The sequence below is a fragment of the Peromyscus maniculatus genome, chromosome 1 (genome assembly GCF_049852395.1).
Source record: "Peromyscus maniculatus bairdii isolate BWxNUB_F1_BW_parent chromosome 1, HU_Pman_BW_mat_3.1, whole genome shotgun sequence".
Lineage (NCBI taxonomy): Eukaryota > Metazoa > Chordata > Mammalia > Rodentia > Cricetidae > Peromyscus > Peromyscus maniculatus.
In genome coordinates, this window is record NC_134852.1 from 31,222,558 (window position 1) to 31,241,459 (window position 18,902).

An 18,902-nucleotide genomic window follows, 5' to 3' on the forward strand; every position below is an offset into this window, starting at 1 on the left:
GGTGGTGGTGGCACATCCCTTTAATCCCAGCACTCGGGAGGCAGAGGCAGATGGATCTCTGTGAGTTCGAGGTCAGCCTGGTGTACAAAGTGAATGCCAGGTCAGCGGGGTTATATGGAAAGACTGGGTACAAACAAACAAACAAACAAACAAACAAACAAACAAACAAAACCAAACAAACCCAAAAAAGATACCTTGGAGTCTCAGAGAGGGACAAACACTAGTTCAGGGACACACAGCTGGAGTCAGTTTTGAATGACATCACAAGAGTCACTCACTTTCTCTCTGAGTCTTCCTTCGATGACGGGTGACCCCACCTAGGTGACTGAGGTGTTTGTCATTGTTGGGAACAGGGGTGCTGGGCAGGGTCTGGGGAGCAGGTATCTTTCTGAACACAGCCGCTATGTTCAGTCAGCGACCCGGCCAGCGGGGGCTGACTGCCACTCCGTTGGCCTGCTGATCTGAATGAGGAGCTTCTGCTCTGGTCTCAGGTTCTTCTTCTAAGGAACGCGTACCACACTCCGCCTCTCTCAACAGGCTGCTTATAAAAGGAGCCGGTGTATGCCCTCTCTTTTTACAAAGTGTATTCTGTTGACTATTGTGCCCATATCCAGGGCACGTGTGGCATGGTGCACATTTGGAGGTCAGAAGACAGCCTAGGGGAGTTGGTTCTCTCCTTCGATGTGGGTCCTGGGGACCAAACTCAGGTCGCCAGGCTTGGTGGCAAGCACCTCTGCTCTAATCATTTTGTAGCCCAGACTGGCCTTGAATGTGCACTCTTCTGCTTCAGCCTTCTGAGTGCTGGGGCTATGGGCCCGTGCCCACAATGACATGGACCACATCTTGTCCAGCATACAGCTGGAGCCGAAGACCTGGGAACTGTCAATAACCAATAAGGATATTAACCAATAATGATATCACAATCTATTTACCAAAAGCTTTTGTAGTGTTGAGAACTGCCTGAAGCTTTTCACATCCATCTTCTGTTGCTCTCACAGCAGACTCTGAGGTAAGTCAACATTAAGCTTTCTATTAAACAGATGGAGGACAGCTAGGCAGTGAGGGCACACGCCTTTAATCCCAGCACTCGGGAGGCAGAGGCAGGTGGATCTCTGTGAGTTCAAGGCCAGCCTGGTCTACAGAGCGAGTTCCAGGTCAGCCAGGGACTACACAGAGAAACCCTGTCTCGAAAAACCAAAACAAACCAGATGGAGGACACTGAGGTGCAGAGGCCTGACAATTCCCCCCGACACCTGTAACCTCAGTGGCAGAGACAGGAGGATTGCTGGGGCTTGCTGGCTCCCAGCCTCACTCTACATTCAGGGAGAGACCCCATCTCAAGGAATAAGGGGAGAGTGAGGGTGCAGGACACTAGATATCTCCTCTGACGTCCACAAGTACGGATGTGTTCACCTGCAGACGTGTGTGTGTGTGTGTGTGTGTGTGTGTGTGTGCACCCTTCCCATGCATGTGCCATGTACACACACACACACAGCCACATGCCTGTGTTCCTTCTCCCACTTCCCCAACCCTTGGCCCTTTTCTTCTACATACTGGAGACTGAACCAGAGACTGATACATGCTAAGCAAGAGCTCTATCACTGAGGGATTCTACGTAGATGCTCTACCACTGAGCCACACCCCAGCCCCTCACTGGGGGATTCTAGGCAGGGGCTCTACCACTGAGCCACACCTCCAGACCCTCACTGGGGGATTCTAAGCAGGGGCTCTACCACTGAGCCACACCCCCAGCTCCTTGCTGGGGGGTTCTAGGTAATTGCTCTACCACTGAGCCAGGTCCCAGCCCCTCACTGATTCTAGGCAAGCACTGTATTGCTGAGCCACATGAAGCTGAGCCACACCTTTAGGCTTCCCTCCCATTTGATTCATCAGTAATCCCTGCTAATTCTTCCTCTTAAAATTGTTTTGGATTTTTTCCCCCCGGTGTCTTGTGTAGCTCAGGCTGACCTAGAACTTGCTATATAGCTGACAACGGCCTTGAACTCTCTGTGTTTACCAAGTGCTGGGACTCCAGGCTGGGTCACTGCCCCTGACTAGAGACATCTTTGTAAACATATGGACTCCTCCTGTGTGGTAGTTTAGGGGGCAGCTCCAGAAAGTAGGGTTTTCTCTGCACTGGATCCTGTCACAGAGCAAGGGCAGCATTAGGGGCTTCATAAATCTGATTTATGAGGCTGGAAGAGCAGAGCTGGGTTAAAATCGTAACTTGCGTTAACATAGTAACCTGAGTGACTGCTCATGTTTGCCGGGATGCGGGGTTGCTGAGTCACATCGTGGTTTGTGTAATGACTTTGTTGGTTTCTGGGTTCGGGCGCAGTCATGGGGTGGTCTTTGGCCTTGCTTTTGCACTGATCTTTCACGGCCGCAGGTGACCTTGGCCTGGAACAGTGTTCTGTGAGATTATTTGTGTCCAACACAACCTCACGGGCCCCACACTAACTGGACAACTCCTGACAGTCACCACTGCGTCTGTTTTCCTCCTCCCCAAAACAGGGTCTCACATTGAGGCTGGCCTCACATTCCCTCTGTAACCGAGGATGAACTTCCGCTTCACAGGCTCCCGACTCCATCTCCATCGCACTGGGTTTTCACAACGCTGGGGAGAGAAGCCAGGGCTTCGCCGAACGCCAGGCAAGCAACCAAACTTTCTTTCTTTCATCTGTAAGCTGCCCGGCTGCTCTAGTCTCCTGGACCCTTTGGCAAGTCCGGAGGGGAGTTTGAAATAGGGTTGCACTATGTAGCCCAGGCTGGCTTCAAACTCAATGCAATCCTCCTGTCTCAGCTTCCGGAGTCTGGGATTTTAAGCATGAGTCACTCCACCCAGCCTTCTTTCTGTCCCTTTCTTATGCTTGATCTCTCTAGAGGCTCTCACTGTGTAGGGCCTCGTGATTCTCTCTCATTGCATTCATTTATTTATTAGTTAGTGGATATGTTGGGGGTATTTCAAATATCCCACAGCAGATACCTGGAGGTCAGAGACAGGTTCTCTTTTTCCACCATGTGGGTTCCAGGGATCCAACTCAGGTTGTCAGGCTAGGAGGCAAGTGCCTTTATGTGCTGAACCATCTCTCTCTCTCTCTCTCTCTCTCTCTCTCTCTCTCTCTCTCTCTCTCTCTCTCTCTCTCTCTCTCTCTCTCTCTCCAGTCTCTCTGTGTAGCTGACTCGGGTCAAACTTGTTATATTCAGCACCTTAAGTGCTACGATTACAGGACTGGGCCACCAGTCCCAGGCTCAGCTTCCTCATGTTTCTACTGAAGGATAATGTACTCCAGTGAAATGGTTAACTATGCAGCTCAGTGGTTCTCCCCGTCCCAGCCGCATGAGAGGCCACCCTCCCCAGATGAAGGCGGAAGAGGCAGCTTCTGGGACCAGACTCCCTCAGAGGGAACCCCTCTTCACTCTTCTCTCACTGTGAGTTAGTTTAGTCTGTCTCAGAACTCCATATGAACAAAGTGACACCGTGTGTTGACTTGCTTATGGCTTCTTTGAGTCACACAGTTTTAAAGATCCATCTATGTAGAGCTGCATATATTATCCGTTGAAACTTTCCATTTCTGAGCAATGTTGCATCAAATGAAGGGACTACTCTTGGTTTTTCCATTTGTTGCATCTTTTTTTTCGGGGGGGGGGAGGGATGGTATTGGGGATGCAACCCAGGGCTTCACACATGCTAGGTGAGTGCTTCACCACTGAGCATTATCTTATCCCCTTACTGAGGGACTCTAGGCAGGGGCTCTACCACTGAGCCACACCCCCAGGCCCTCACTGGAGGACTCTAGGCAGGTGCTCTACCACTGAGCCACACCCCCAGCCCCACACTGGGGGATTCTAGGCAGGGGCTCTACCACTGAGCCACACCCCCCAGCCCCTCACTGGGGGATTCTAGGCAGGGGATCTACTGCTGACCCCTAGGCCACTATCCTAGCTCTCCAATTACCTTTTTTTGTTTTAATTTTAAGGACTTATTGCAGTGCCCAGCACACAATAGGCATTCAGGAATTCTTTTTCAGTTTTTATTCATTCTTTGAGACTTCCATCCATGTATGTTTTGAGTCTATATACCCTCTGAATCATTTATTGATAGGTATGTGATATTTCCCAGCATAACCATATTGAAAGTCATACTCACTTCTAAATCCCAATCCTGCTTGTTGTAGCTCTCTATACTTGTTCCTCCAAAGTCTTAATCTCTTGTAAATAATAACCGAGGTGTTTGTTTTGGGTTTTTGAGATAGACTATAGTCCAGCCAGGTCTGGAACTCACCATGCCTCAAACTCCTGGCAGTCCTCCTGCCTCAGCTCCCTAAGTGCTGTGATGACAGGCATGAGTAAATAAATGACTTGTGAGAAGCACTTTCCCCAATTATTCAGTTCATATCCATCTCTGCCATCCCACTAGGAGCTCTGTGAAGACTGACAATGGTCTGTCAATCCCCCAGTCCCCAGACCAAGGCAGGCACGCACTCCAAACAAGCTTTAGGACTGGAGCACACTCTGAATGCCCCCGGCTGAGCCCTGGTACTCCATCTCCAAACTCACACATCCTTTATCCAGGGGACTGTCAGGGAACCTCTTCTCCCTCCCGCCCTTTCCCTCCTTGGCAAGGGCACAGGGCAGGGGCCGCTCTCCCTGTGGGTGACGCACCTACAGGCGGGCCCGCCCCACAGCGGACGCTGAGTTGGCCTGGTTGGGCAAGGCCAGGGTTGCCCCGGGGTAGGTTACTCATCTGAGGCTCAGGTAAGAGGGCCAGTGTTGGAAGGCGGCACACCCAGGGGGGACGCGGAGAGAGCAGGACGCAGCCATGGATGCTGCCAGGAGAGGAGATACCCAGACAGTGGTCTGGACCACCGGATGGCTGCTGTTGCTGCCGCTACTGCTGTGTGAAGGTAAGTGGTGCTTCCAGCTGCCAGGAGGGCGAAGTGGGGGGGATCCTAAGCCCCCGCCCCCAGCCCTTCACAGAAAGACCTTTAAAGAAAGTTGATCCCAGCCAAAGGCAAGGCTGTGAGTTGTCCTACCCCGGACAGAGGGACTGTGGGTGACTGAGCAGGTAGCTGTGAAAGAGGCAACCCCCTGATCCTGAGGCAGGGGTTTCCTCCCTTGGAAACAAACGGATGGGAGAGGAACGCTCCCATTGCAGGCCCAGGGGGTGGGAAGGGAGAGGGTCCGGTATGTCCCGCACCCTGAGACTTGTGAGAAGGCTTCTTCTCCTGCTGTTCTGGCCTGCACGGTAGGGTCCTCTTACCCCGGGACAGAGGCCACCGGGGAAAACTTTCTCCCTGTGGGGAGAAGTCTTTACCGAAGAGCACTCGTTTCTACCTGGCCCACACCCGCAGGAGCGCAGGCCCTGGAATGCTACAGCTGCGTGCAGAAGGCGGACGACGGATGCTCTCCGCACAAGATGAAGACAGTCAAGTGTGGTCCAGGAGTGGACGTCTGTACCGAGGCAGTGGGGGCGGTGGAGACCAGTAAGTGCCACCCGGTGGTCTCTGACTTACCCTTAGGACTCCTCCAATGTGGCTCCGCCTCCGTACAGACCTTTCTGATTCTGGTCACGCCTTTCCATTCCAGCAGCACAGAGATGCCCTTCTTTCTTAGGGCTTAGGCAGGTAGACAGATAGGGGGCCGGGGTGGGGGTGGAGGCGAAGCGAGCGCGCGAGGGGGAGGGGGTTGTTGTGTGGATGATTGTTGCATCCTGTTCTGGACTGACGGGAGAGCTCTAAGCTGAGAGACCACATCCCATCCCCGTTTCTGCCCATCACCGAGACATCTTGACCACTTTCTGCTCACTCCCTGCAGGAAGGCTTACCCACCAACACAGAGTTTCCAGACTCCGTAGTAATCCCGCCTTCCCCCGAGTCATTCGCGGGGCCTTCTCTCTAGGCGTCTGTGTGGTACGCGGTCTGAAACCGGGCCCCAGCACACACATGCCTGATAAGCACTCAAGCCTCAGTCTCTTTTACGTTCCTGTTCCGAGACAGGGTCTTGCTAAGTTGCTCTGTTTGGTTCTTGAACTCACTATGATGAAGTTCAGGCAGGCCCCTGTTCTTGTGAATCTCCTCCCTCAGCCTCCCGAGTCACCGGGTTTACAGGCTTTGTTTGCTCGTGGTAGGGTCTCGTTATGCGTACTGCAAGCTGGACCCAGATTTTAGATCCCTCTGCCTCAGCCTCCCCGGTAGCTGGGACTGTAGGCTCGCACTACCATATTTGTCTCTTAGCCTTTGTTTGTTTGTTTTTCCTTTTCTTTTTTCTTCCAGTCTCTTAATTGGAGCCTTCTGAAGCTACTTTCGGAGGCTCCTCCCCTTTTTGAAGTACCCATCGAGGCTCCAGTTTTATCTCCACTCGCGGCTGTCCTGTCAATCAGCTTGTTCTCTTTGGACTGTATTCTTCGCAGCTCTTCTCTTTGACCCCCTACCCCTCCCTAGCTCTCTTCCCAGGGATCTGCTCTCTTTAAGATTCCCCACCAGCAGACCCAGAAGTATTGTTCATTCAAAGCCCGGCCCCAAAGAGGCCCCGTATGCTCTGACCCCGCCCCCTTTTCTACGCAGTCCACGGGCAATTCGCTGTGGCGGTGCGGGGCTGTGGTTCCGGACTCCAGGGCAAGAACGACCGCGGACTGGACCTTCACGGGCTCCTGGCCTTCGTCCAGCTACAGCAGTGCACCGAAGACCGATGCAACGCCAAACTCAACCTTACTTTGCGAGCTCTCAACCCTGCAGGTCGGTGGCGGGAGGAGCCGCACCCGGGCTGGGAGCTGAGGCCATGGCAAGCTGAGGCAGGGCTGCGGGGGTGGTGGGTTGAAGACTGCAGACATCAACGTTGTATGAACCCCAGGTTGATACTGGGGGTGGGGATAGGAGAAAGGGGGCGGAGTCACAGGGACAGCTGGTCACGCCTGGGGAGCTGTGGTTCTCTGGATCACTCTGCAGGCCATGCTGGCCTTGAACTTGCTATCTTCGTGCCCTAGCTTTCTGAATCGGTTGGAGCACAGGCCTGAGTCCTTTTTTTTTTTTTTTTTTTTGAGACAGGGTTTCTTTGTGTAGCCTTGGTTGTCCTGGAACTCACTCTGTAGCCCAGGCTGGCCTCGAACTCACAGAGATCCACCTGGCTCTGCCTCCCAAGTGCTGGGATTAAAGGCGTGCACCACCACCGCCGGGCATCATCACACCCTCTTGAACCTTCCTTTTCTGTTTCCACTCCCTCCCCTCCGCTTCCCCCCAACCCCTCCCCCCCGCCCCCCGCAGGCAATGAGAGTGCAAATGAGCCCAACGGCGCACAGTGCTACAGCTGCGTGGGGCAGAGCCGTGAGGAGTGCCAGGGCACCAGGCCGCAGGTTGTGAACTGCTACAACGCCAGCGGCCGCGTTTACAAGGGATGCTTCGATGGCAACGTCACCTTGACGGCAGGTGAGCCAGCCCTCTGAAGGAGCTTGAGATCTGTGGGAGTTCTGAGAGCCGTCCGCAGCGAGGGGAGGGGGGCGGGGGGGGGGGGACGCTTCATCTAAAGGTCCACCCCCTACCCCGCCCCAAACTCTGGGTACTGCTCTTGACTTTGGTGCTTGCCTTGTCCTACAGCATCATGGGAAATGTAGTCCAGTACCTTATAGATCCTGAGGGGTGTGTGTGTGACTGCCACGTACAGAATCGGAGACCATGAAATGAGACTTATGTTTAAGTTTATAAGCTTTTTGCCTGTGTGCCATGGGAAATCTGTTTTGAGCCCTGAAAACTTAGGGGTCTCACTTGTTCCACAATATTAAGGGATGTAGTTCAGGGCTAGAGACATGGCTCAGTGGTAGAGCCCCTGCCTAGAATCCCCCAGTGTGGGGCTGGGGGTGTGGCTCAGTGGTGGAGCCCCTGCCTAGAATCCCCCAGTGAGGGGCTGGGGTGTGGCTCAGTGGTAGAGCCCCTGCCTAGAATCCTCCAGTGAGAGGCTGGGGTGTGGCTCAGTGGTAGAGCCCCTGCCTAGAATCCCCCAGTGAGGGGCTGGGGGTGTGGCTCAGTGGTAGAGCCCCTGCCTAGAGTCCCCCAGTGAGGGGCTGGGGTGTGGCTCAGTGGTAGAGCCCCTGCCTAGAATCCCCCAGTGAGGGGCTGGGGGTGTGGCTCAGTGGTAGAGCCCCTGCCTAGAACCCCCAGTGAGGGGCTGGGGTGTGGCTCAGTGATAGAGCATCTGCCTAGAATCCCCCAGTGAGGGGCTGGGGTGTGGCTCAGTGGTAGAGCCCCTGCCTAGAATCCCCCAGTGAGGGGCTGGGGGTGTGGCTCAGTGGTAGAGCCCCTGCCTAGAGTCCCCCAGTGAGGGGCTGGGGTGTGGCTCAGTGGTAGAGCCCCTGCCTAGAATCCCCCAGTGAGGGGCTGGGGTGTGGCTCAGTGGTAGAGCCCCTGCCTAGAATCCCCCAGTGAGGGGCTGGTACTCACACCATGGGGAGGAGTTTTTCAATTCCTCTGGTGCCAGGTGTTTCTACTTCAGACTCTAAGACTAAAATTTAGCAGGGAGCTGAGAGAGGCAAAGGTGAGGTTAGGTTTGAGTTTTGATCTCAGAAGTGTCTCAGCTGAAACGTTTGTTCCATGACAAACTTGGAGCCTGGGTTCCACCCTTTTCCTCTCAAAGCATTTTGTGGAAACATAATCCGTCATGAGCAGACAACAAGAGCCCAACGCTCTGCAGAAAGTGGGACCAGAGTTTGTTTGAACTCATGAGCGCAGAACCCTCTGTCTCATTTTGGGGTTCACTGCTCTTGTCTTGTTCCAGAACCGCCTAAGCTTTATTCAGGCTGCGCCAACCCCGATGACGGACCTTTCTGTACCTCTCTCTTTCAGCCAATGTGACTGTGTCCTTACCTGTCCGAGGCTGCGTCCAGGATGAGTCCTGCACCCGGGACGGGGTGACAGGTCCAGGGTTCACACTCAGTGGCTCCTGCTGCCAGGGGTCCCGCTGTAACTCTGACCTTCGCAACAAGACTTATTTCTCCCCTCGAATCCCACCCCTAGTCCTGCTGCCCCCTCCAACCACCCTAGCCCCGTCCACTCGGGCCCAGACCTCCGCCAGCACTACCTCCACAGGAGCCCCAACCACGGCCACCTCCACCACCAAGCCCACCTCAGCCCCAGCCAGCCACAGTTCTCCCCATGAGGTAGAACACGAAACTGCACAAGATGAGGAGTCGCACTTGACTGGAGGTGCTGCGGGCCACCAGGACCGCAGCAATATGGGGAAGTACCCCCCAAAAGGTGGGGACCAGATCCCGGCTAATGAAGGCTCAGCCTCCGTGGTTCTGGGGTCCGGGTTGCCAGCTCTTCTGTTGACTGTGGCTGCTGGTGCGCTGCTGTGAGCTTCTCATCTTGAATTGTCCATCTCACCTTGCTTCCCTGGCCCTGGGGTACCAACTCTTTCTGTTTCCCACTGGACTGGACTGGCTCAGCCCCTCCGCATCCCCCGGCATCCCCGGTTCCACTGCACTGGTTTGCAGCTTTGGGAAACAGCCTACTGTTGTAAATATACTGCTGGGGTGACCCAGCTTCTTGATGCAGTGACTGCATCCCCCCGTGATGGTGACCAGGAAAGAGGGAAGGAAAACCCACTGGCAGAGGGAGGCCCAGAGAGTCCCTGGCTAGCTTCCTCTTCCCGTTTTCATAGCCAGGCCAGAAGATGACCAGGCAGGTGGACAATGGCTTCATCTCCTGGATGCTGCACTTGCCTGTCGGAATCTGAATCTTGTGCCTGTCTTCCTTAGGAGACTGAACTACTCCAGGGCAGGGACAAACCCCTGGCCTGTCTATGTGTTCTGGCTGGCACAGGAAGGCATCAATAAAGATTTAGTTACTTTGTATAGTGGGTTAACTGAGTCGCTGCCACCTCTTTCACTTTTCATACCAAGGTCTTTGTCTTCTTCCCCCACCCCCACCCCCAAAATGCAGCCAAGGACGGCCTATTCTCACACAGTGAGTTTCAGGAGAGCCGAGGTTACTCGGCAATGCCTTGTCTCAAAAAAAAAAAAAAAAAAAAAAAAAAAAAAAAAATTATATATATGATAGAAACTAAAGCTAGAGAGCTGGGGTATGGCAGCACTTACCTGTAGCCTCAGCACGTGGAAGGTAGAGGCAGGAGAATCAGGGCCATCCTGGGCTACATGAAATTCTATCTTAAAAATCAAGGGGGGGCCAGGCGGTGGTGGCGCACGCCTTTAATCCCAGCACCCGGGAGACAGAGGCAGGTGGATCTCTGTGAGTTTGAGGGCAGCCTGAGCTACAGAGTGAGTTCCAGTATAGCCAAGGCTAGTTACACAGAGAAACCCTGTCTCAAAAAACTTAAAAAAAATGGGGTGTGTGGGGGGAGCTATTGAGATGGATCCGTGCATTACCAGGTGCCTGCTACCATGCCTGAGGACTTCAGTTCAATCCCTGGGTCTCACACAGTGGAAAAACAAAAAAGAACCATTTGCCCTCTGACCCTCACCTGTGTGCCATGTCATGTGTGTTCCCACAAGCAAAATTTAAAAAGTACACGTTATAAGGAAATTAAACATGGGCAGGACAGGAGAGAAGGCAGGGCTGGAGAGACCTGATAGATGAGACAGGTCACATATTCACTCGTTTAACATCTTTTGTTTTGTTGAAATAAGGTCTGCTCTGTAGCCCTGACTGGCCTGAACTTGCTTCATAGGACAGACTAGCCTTACACTCCTGAGACAATGGCTTACCATGTATCTCTTCCACTAGCCTTGGACTTGGTCTCCAAAGTGCTGGGATTAAAGGTCTGCACCCTGCTTTAGCCTCCTCATTTTTAAAAAGAGGTGATCTAGAAAGGGAGGGAGTAGAGGGTTGCAGAGATGGCCCAGTCAGTAAGGATGAGGACCCGGGTTTGGTCTCAGAACCCATGAGAAAAAGCTGGGCCTGGTGGTCCATGAGTATAACCCCAGCTCTAAGGAGTAGAGATGGGGTGACGGAATTCCTGGGATAAGGAGCCAGACAGCCAGCTGAGAGTCCCAGGCTAATGGCAGAACCTGTCTCAAAAAGCAAAGTGGGGGTCTGGAGAGATGGCTCAGAGAGAAAGAGCACTTGCCACACTCCTGCAGAGGAACCAGCTGGGTTTCCTGTCGGAGCCCACAGAAGTTTCCTAGTGAGATCTGAGCTTGCTTTATCCAGCAGGGCTGCATAAGGGGATGGATAACCATGAGCATGGTTACCAGGTGTGTGGAAGGGTCTGCACTTGGCTGTGCTAAGGGGAGTCTTTTGCCCCACCTCTTGGCATTTCTATAAATAGCCCTTTAAAAGAGACAGAAGGGGTTGGTGAATTTTGACCCAGGCCCTCCTGAGGCTATCCTGTGTTTCTATCTGCCTCTTTCCCCTCTATATTTCTATCTAAATATTTCTCATTTTTCCCTACTCAAGAGTTCCCTGGTCATGAAAGTGGGAGTGGGTCTCCCTCCCACAGTTCCCAGCCAACATGGCTGCTCACAACGTTCAGTAACACCAGTTCTGGGGTATCCGACGCCCTCTTCTGGCCTCCATAGGCACTGCACAATGTGGTGCACAAATACATGCAGGTAAAACACTTATACACATAAAAATAAGTAAATTTTGCAGAAGTCCCGCCACAGCCTGGGTTCAGGTCCTGAGACGGGGAAGATGTATTGGCGTGAAGAAATGAACTGTCCAACCACCAGATGAGTTTCATACATGTAGCCAGCCCTGAATAGCTTCAGCCATCTTTAGTTACACATCAAAAACAAGCATGTCTTCCCATACTACTGAACAAGTTTTCCCATCCTCCAACGTTAGCCCCTGGCAAAACCAAATATGCCAAATATGTTTTCTCCCAACTTTTACATCAAAACATCTTTAAACCAAAAACACTTGCCATTTTTGCTAGCTTGGCCAAATATCAAGCCAGGTACAAAACTAAAAGGTGATAAAAATAGGCACACATTTTCAAAATAATGTCATTCAAAACATATTTACAGAAATAGGGGTGATCTGCCTCTGATCCTGTCAGCACTGAATCAGAACAGCTCTTGGGTCTGGAGTGACAGCTGGTGTCCCCAGACACGAAACCTGAGAAGCATTAGCTCCCGAAGAATTTTAGGGAGAGATATTCAAGAAAAAAGAGGGGGTCCCAGGAATGATCACATCTGTTCTATGCATGATTGACAAAATGGCACAGAAACCACCAAGAGAATCATCAATATTACAAGAGAGAAGAGAGCATGCAGGCTGTGTGGTCCCAGCAGTGTTCTGCGCTGCCCCAAAGCCCACGGGTCCTTAAGTGAGACTGTCTCTGCAGGCTTTTGCCTCATCTGGAGACCCATTGGACAAGCGCTCAGACACTGGTTTAAAATTAGTCCATATGGCTCCCAACAAAATCTTAAACAATAAAGGTGGACAGTGCCTGAGGAGGGCAGGCTAGAGAGCGTGTGTGTGCATGTGCAGACCTACACACAGAGAGAAGACTAGAGAACACCCAAGGAAATATAACAAAGGGAAGTGTCTTACAAAGGCTTTCTGTGGCCCGTGGTGGTGGTGGTGGCAGCGGCGGTAGCGGCGTCGGCGTCGCACGCCTTTAATCCCAGCACTGGGGAGGCAGAGCCAGGAGGATCTTTGTGAGTTTGAGGCCAGCCTGGTCAGTGAGTTCCAGGACAGCCAGGACTGTTTCACAGAGAGACCCTGTCTCAAAAAAACCAAAAAACCAACCAACCAACCAACCAACCAACCAAACAAACAAACAAAAAAAGAAAGGCTCTCTGTGACCAAATATAGGACAAGTGCAAGATCAAGTTAAATAACCATAGCAAAGGATTATAACCCACTAAATAAACAAGAATCCATATGGAAAAACACTGGCTTGTATTAAAAGAAATAAGAATTGGGAAATGAGTCAACACTGATATAAATAAATAAATAAATAAATAAATACATACATACATACATACATACATACATACATACATACATACATAGCTGGGTGTCATAGTTTGTGTCAGCCTAGATAGATCTGAGGAGATGGGGAATCTTAGTTGAGGTGGGGCTTCCATCAGATTGGACTGTAAGCCTGTCTATGGCATATTTTTTTGATTACTGATTGATATGGGAGGGTCCAGTCCACTGTGGGCAGTATCATTCCTAGGCAGGTGGGCCTGAACTGTATAAGAAAGGTAAGCAAGCCATGGAGAACAAGAGCCAGTGAGCAGCGTTCCTCTGTGTTCTCTGTAAACCACGGAGAGCAAGATCCAGTGAGCAGCGTCCCTCTGTGGTCTCTGTAAACCACAGAGAGCAAGAGCCAGTGAGCAGCGTTCCTCTGTGGTCTCTGTAAGCCACGGAGACCAAGAGCCAGTGAGCAGCATCCCTCCATGGTCTCTCTCTGCTTCAGTCCCTGCCTCCATGTTCTTGCCTTGGCTTCCCTTGATGATAGCCGATAACGTGGAAGTGTAAGACAAATGACCCCTTCCCTCCCTTAAGTCTCTCTAGGTCAGTCTTCCATCACAGTAATAGAGAAGAAACTAGGACCCTGGGAGAGGTGCAAACCAGTGAGGCGGAGGCAGGAGGATCAAACATTCAAGGCCAATTTGGGCTATTTAAGAAAAAAAAAAACCCAATCAAATATAGAGAAATGGCTGGGGGGAGCTGACTTGATAGAGCTTAGTATGCAGCGCTTTGAACCCCAGCCCTTCATAAAATTGGCTGAGTTGGTTCATGCCTGTAATGCACTTGAAAGTGAAAAGTTTATGGCTATCTTTGGCTAGATAGTGATTTGGAGAACAGCCTGGATTAAAAAAAAATACAAAAGGAAGTTCTTTCTTTTTTCTTTTCTATTTTGGTTTTTCAAGACAGGGTTTCTCTGTGTAGCCCTGGCTGTCTTGGAACTCCCTTTATAGACCAGGCTGGCCTCGAGCTCAGAGATCTGCCTGTCTCTGGCTCCCGAGAGCTGGGATTAAAGGCATGCACCACCACTGTCCAGCAGAAAGTTTCTTCTTGTGATCCAAAGTTAACTAATGAAATTCAAAGAAATATCCAGGCAGGCGTGGTGGCATATACCTAACAGTTTCAGCTCTTGGGAGGCTGAGTCAGCAAGACTGAAAACTCAAGGCCAGTGTGAGTGACATAGGGAGATGATTCTCAAAGAACAAAAAAGTGGGGTCTGGGAGGTGGTTTAGCTGGTGCTTGAGGCCTTGAGTTTGGGTCCCCAGTACCCAGGTAAAAGCTGGCTGTGGTGTGTTCCGCAAGAGGGGAGAGGGAGACTGGAAGACTCCTGACCTTGCTGCTGGGTGTCTTGCCAGGCAGTGAGCTCCAGGTTCAGGGAGAGACCCTGTCTCAAACACAAAGAGGGAGGGATTGGAGAAAGCAGTCCAAGTTGAGCACTGGCCACTGTACCTCCTGTACACATTCACATGCTCACACACACACACCTAAACCCACATGAACACAAATGTGTGCATGAATTTACACCACACACACACACACACACACACACACACACACACACACACCATTTAAAAAATCTGGCCAGTCAGGCAGTGGTGGGGCACGCCTTTAATCCCAGCACTCAGGGGGCAGAGGCAGGTGGATCTCTGTGAGTTCGAGGCCAGCCTGGTCTACATACAGAGTGAGTTCCAGGACAGGCAGAGCTACACAGAGAAACCCTGATTCAAAACAACAACAAAACAACCAACCAACAGTTGATCACTAGGAGAAGACAGACAGACAGACAGACACAAATCTGAAGGAGGCGTAGATGGAGTCGAAACACGACCGAGCAACCCTCATCAGAGCAATCACTGGGTCAGTCAAAAACCGCTAGCGGACGCCCACAGCAGAGGCACAGATTACACCCACAGGCTCCATTTAGACCAGCACTAGATGCTTATAAATACCATAGATGCAATGATCTAAGAGGGAGAATATGGCCGACGTTACCTGAACCAAATAATCGAAAACATGGGGGTCCATGGGACAAACAGACATCATGTGGGTTGAACTGGGCAGGAAGGATACGCAGAACCTGACTGTAATCACGTGGAAACAGCAGACAAGCCCCAACAGTGCAGAGAGGCATGAGTGTTCTATAGCAGAGCTGATTGAAATGCTTGCAAACATCTTACAGGGTGGGGCTGGGAAGCAGGGCAGGAGCTTACACTCAATGTTTAACACACACGATATTACCATAAATAAAATTCAGTTAAAAAAATTTCAGCAGAGGTGTAGGCAGAGTGGGATGCCACTTATACATGGAGTTTTTCATCGGGACCTCTGGTCAGCTCTGTACCACCAGCTGGCTCCCAAATAACCACACAGAGACTTATTATTAATTATAAATGCTTGGCCGATAGCTTGGGCTTGTTACTAACGTGCAATTTAAGTTAACCCATATTTCTAATCTACACTCTACCACATGGTTGTACCTTTTTTTCAGTACGGCATGTTCATCTTGCTTCTCTCTGAGTCTTCTGGTGACTCCCTGTGACTCCGCCCTTCTTCCCAGCATCCTCACAGTTTGGCTCTCCCACCTCACCTCTTCCTGCCTAGCTATTGGCCATTCAGCTCTTTTATTAAACCAATCAGAAGGTGCTTTGTTGGCAAAGACACATCTTCACAGTGTACAAAAAGGTATTGTGTAAACAGAGGGGCTGAAGAGATGGCTCAGTGGTTAAGAGTGGTGGCTGTTCTTGCAGAGGACCCCAGTTTGATCTCAGCAACCACATCAGGTGTCCCACAACCATCAATAACTCTAGCTTCAGGGGATCCAATGCCCTCTCTTGATATTTCCAGGCACTATAACTTCCACAGGCAGTAGGCATGCAAAGCATTCATACAAATAAATCTTTAAAACTCTCAAGAATCCACACTTGAATTCATTTATGTTCACGTATTAATTTCTATATGTGCATTATGTGCATTTAAGAGACAAACACTGACATATATTTAGGGCTAGAGGAGCAACGTGTCAATTACTTTCAGACTATTCAGAATAAAAAATGTACTATTGGGGAACTGATGAAGGATATATAATAATAACTTATTATTAGAAAGTCTTGTTATGCAGCCAAGATTGGTCTTGAACTCAAGATCCTCCTGGTTCAGACTTCCAAGTAAATATGTATATGTATATGTATATGTATATGTATATGTATATGTATATGTATATATATGCATTCTTTGCACTTTTTTGAAAGCTAGAGTCTTATGTAGCCCAGGCTGGCCTTGAACCACAATGTACCTAAGGGTGCCTTGAACTCCCAATCCTCTAGCTCCCACCACCCAAGTGCTGGGGATACTGGTGTCCATCACTATGCCTTGTTTCTTTCTTTCAAATACCCTGCTTGAATCTCTCCAATCACTTCTTGCTGAATGAGTTGGAGCATGCTAAATGGCATTTTTGGTTTCCAATATTGCCTCATCTGTAGAACAGTACATACCTCATAATATGGATATGAAGATAAGATCTCATAAATCATCTAAACCAATGCAGCGTGCACCTGGTATTCAATAAATATTAGTCTTATAATTTCCACAGAGTCTGGCACATCAATCCTTGCAGTTTTGGTGGCTATCTTGGAACTTGCTCTGTAAACCAGGCTGTCCCTGAACTCACAGAGAGCTGCTTGCCTCTGCCTCCTGAATGCTGGGAATAAAGGCATGTACTATCATGGCTAACATTGCTGCAAATTAAAAAAAAAAGATTTGTTTTTATTCGTGTGTGTATGTGCATGCATGTATATGTGCATTAGAGATCCCTGGAGCTGGAGTTACAGGTGGTTGTGAGCCACGTGAGGTGGGTGCTGGACCTGAACTTAGATCCTCTACAAGAGTAATCCATGCTCTTAACCACTGACCCATCTATCCAACTGTTCCCTTTGGTCATTTTTTTGACATTTCCTCAGCCCTCACAGGCAGGTTATTTTTTTTCTAGGCCCCACCCACATATACCCTTCATTAGGATAGATTCAGTTGTCAGTGAACTGTAATCCTAATTGCCTTGATGAATGACAGGATAAACTTCCCAGTGGGCGGGGTGGGAGTTGCCTTAGTGCTGGAATCCGAGTCTGTCCTAGGCTTGCATTAGATCAGGAGGGAGATGGGCGAGCAGTTCACATCCTGTTTTTACTGCCTAGGTGGACCTGGCAGGTGACTTCGCTTCTGTGTGTCCACTATCTCCTCTGAGCAATCACATGGGCTTCCTGGGGTTAGCGTGATCATGAGTGCTAGTCCTGTGGCAGAGGAACATGGGCAGAGCATTTAGTGATGGACGGCAATTGTGGGTTCTAGCCTCTATCTTCTGTTTTCTGTGCTTACATCTCCCAGGCAACACACACACACACACACACACACACACACACACACACACACACTGCCTGCCTGTGAAACACAGGAGGATGAATGTCAAGCTAGTGAGTCAGAAATTTCCAGGGTAGGATGTAGCTCAATGGGCAGAGAGCATGCCTACAGTTTAGGTTGAGGATGTAGTTTAGTGGTAGAGCTCCTGCCTAGAATCCCCCAGTGAGGGGCTGGGGTATGGCTCAGTGGTAGAGCCCCTGCCTAGAATCCCCCAGTGAGGGGCTGGAGGTGTGGCTCAGTGGTAGAGCTCCTGCCTAGAATCCCCCAGTGAGGGGCTGGAGGTGTGGCTCAGTGGTAGAGCCCCTGCCTAGAATCCCCCAGTGAGGGGCTGGGGGTGTGGCTCAGTGGTAGAGCCCCTGCCTAGAATCCCCCAGTGAGGGGCTGGGGTGTGGCTCAATGGTAGAGCCCTTACCTAGCACAAGACTTTGAGTTTCATTCCCAGCACCACAAAAGAAAACCAACTAACTGAATAAACAATGCGTAAGTGTTTATGCATGTAATCCCCGATTTTTTGAGACTGAGGCTGGAAGACTGGCAAGAGTTCAAGGCCCTTACTAGGTGAGGGTGTGAGATCTGGACTCAATTTTTTTTTTCTGTTTTGAGGAGATAGAAGCAGAGGGAGGGAGAGTTGTCTTTAGTCATGGAGGAAGGCTGACGCTATCTCTTCCCTGCGTTTTCCCCCAAGCTTTGAGCTTTGAGGTCCATACATGAGGAACAGACTTCAACAGCAGGCCGGGATGATTGGGGACAAGGCAGGTGTGACAAGGGACAGGTGGCTCTGCTTAAACTGGCCTTGCTGGTTCTTTCCCTGGTGCGTGATTTTAATGAAGGGTTTGTTTTATTTTAATTATGTAACCAATCATGAATATCTTCTTGTTGTAGAACATTCAAAACACCCAGACTCTCTGGTCCTCCCACCCACACACACACATGCGCGCGCACACACATCTGTGCCTGCACATGCACACAGACGAGCACACACAGGCACACACAAATGCACACACATACACACATGCACACAAGCACACATAAGAGCACACACATACACATATGAGCACGTATGCATACATAGAAGCACGCATGCATATGGACACACACACACACACACACACACACACACACACACACACACACACACGAGCTGAGCCCTTTGAGGCCTGGGCTGTCAATCATGGGGCAGGAAAGCTGGAAATGTGTGCAAATGCCTTTTTTTTTTTTTTAAGATTTAAAACTTTCATTTTAGATTTACTTGTTTTACTTTATGTGCCTGAGTGTTTTGCCTACAAGTATGCTTGCATCCTATGCATGCCTGGTGTCCTTGGAGGTCAGAAGAAGGCATCAACTTCCCTGGAACTGGAGTTATGGATGGTTGCGAGCCACCATGTGGTTGTTGGGAATCAAACTCAGGTCCTGTGCAAGAACAATAAGTGCTTTTACCCACTGAGTCATCTCTCCACCACACATATCTTTCAAAATGATACATGCATGTCACTTATTAAAAATTATTAGTGTGTATGGGCTGGGAAATGGCTCGGCAGTTAAGAACACTGGCTGCTCTTC

General features: G+C 50.5%; 1 protein-coding gene across 1 annotated transcript; it reads left to right on the forward strand.

The window, feature by feature from the left end:
• Positions 1-2,451: 2,451 nt before the first annotated feature.
• On the forward strand, positions 2,452-9,844 carry Lypd3 (LY6/PLAUR domain containing 3). The gene is made up of 5 exons (XM_006993246.4): positions 2,452-4,907; positions 5,355-5,486; positions 6,567-6,737; positions 7,263-7,424; positions 8,835-9,844. The coding sequence occupies exons 1-5, from the start codon at positions 4,823-4,825 to the stop codon at positions 9,344-9,346; spliced, it is 1,062 nt and encodes a 353-aa protein (XP_006993308.1). The 5' UTR covers positions 2,452-4,822; the 3' UTR covers positions 9,347-9,844.
• The last annotated feature ends 9,058 nt before the right edge of the window (positions 9,845-18,902 follow it).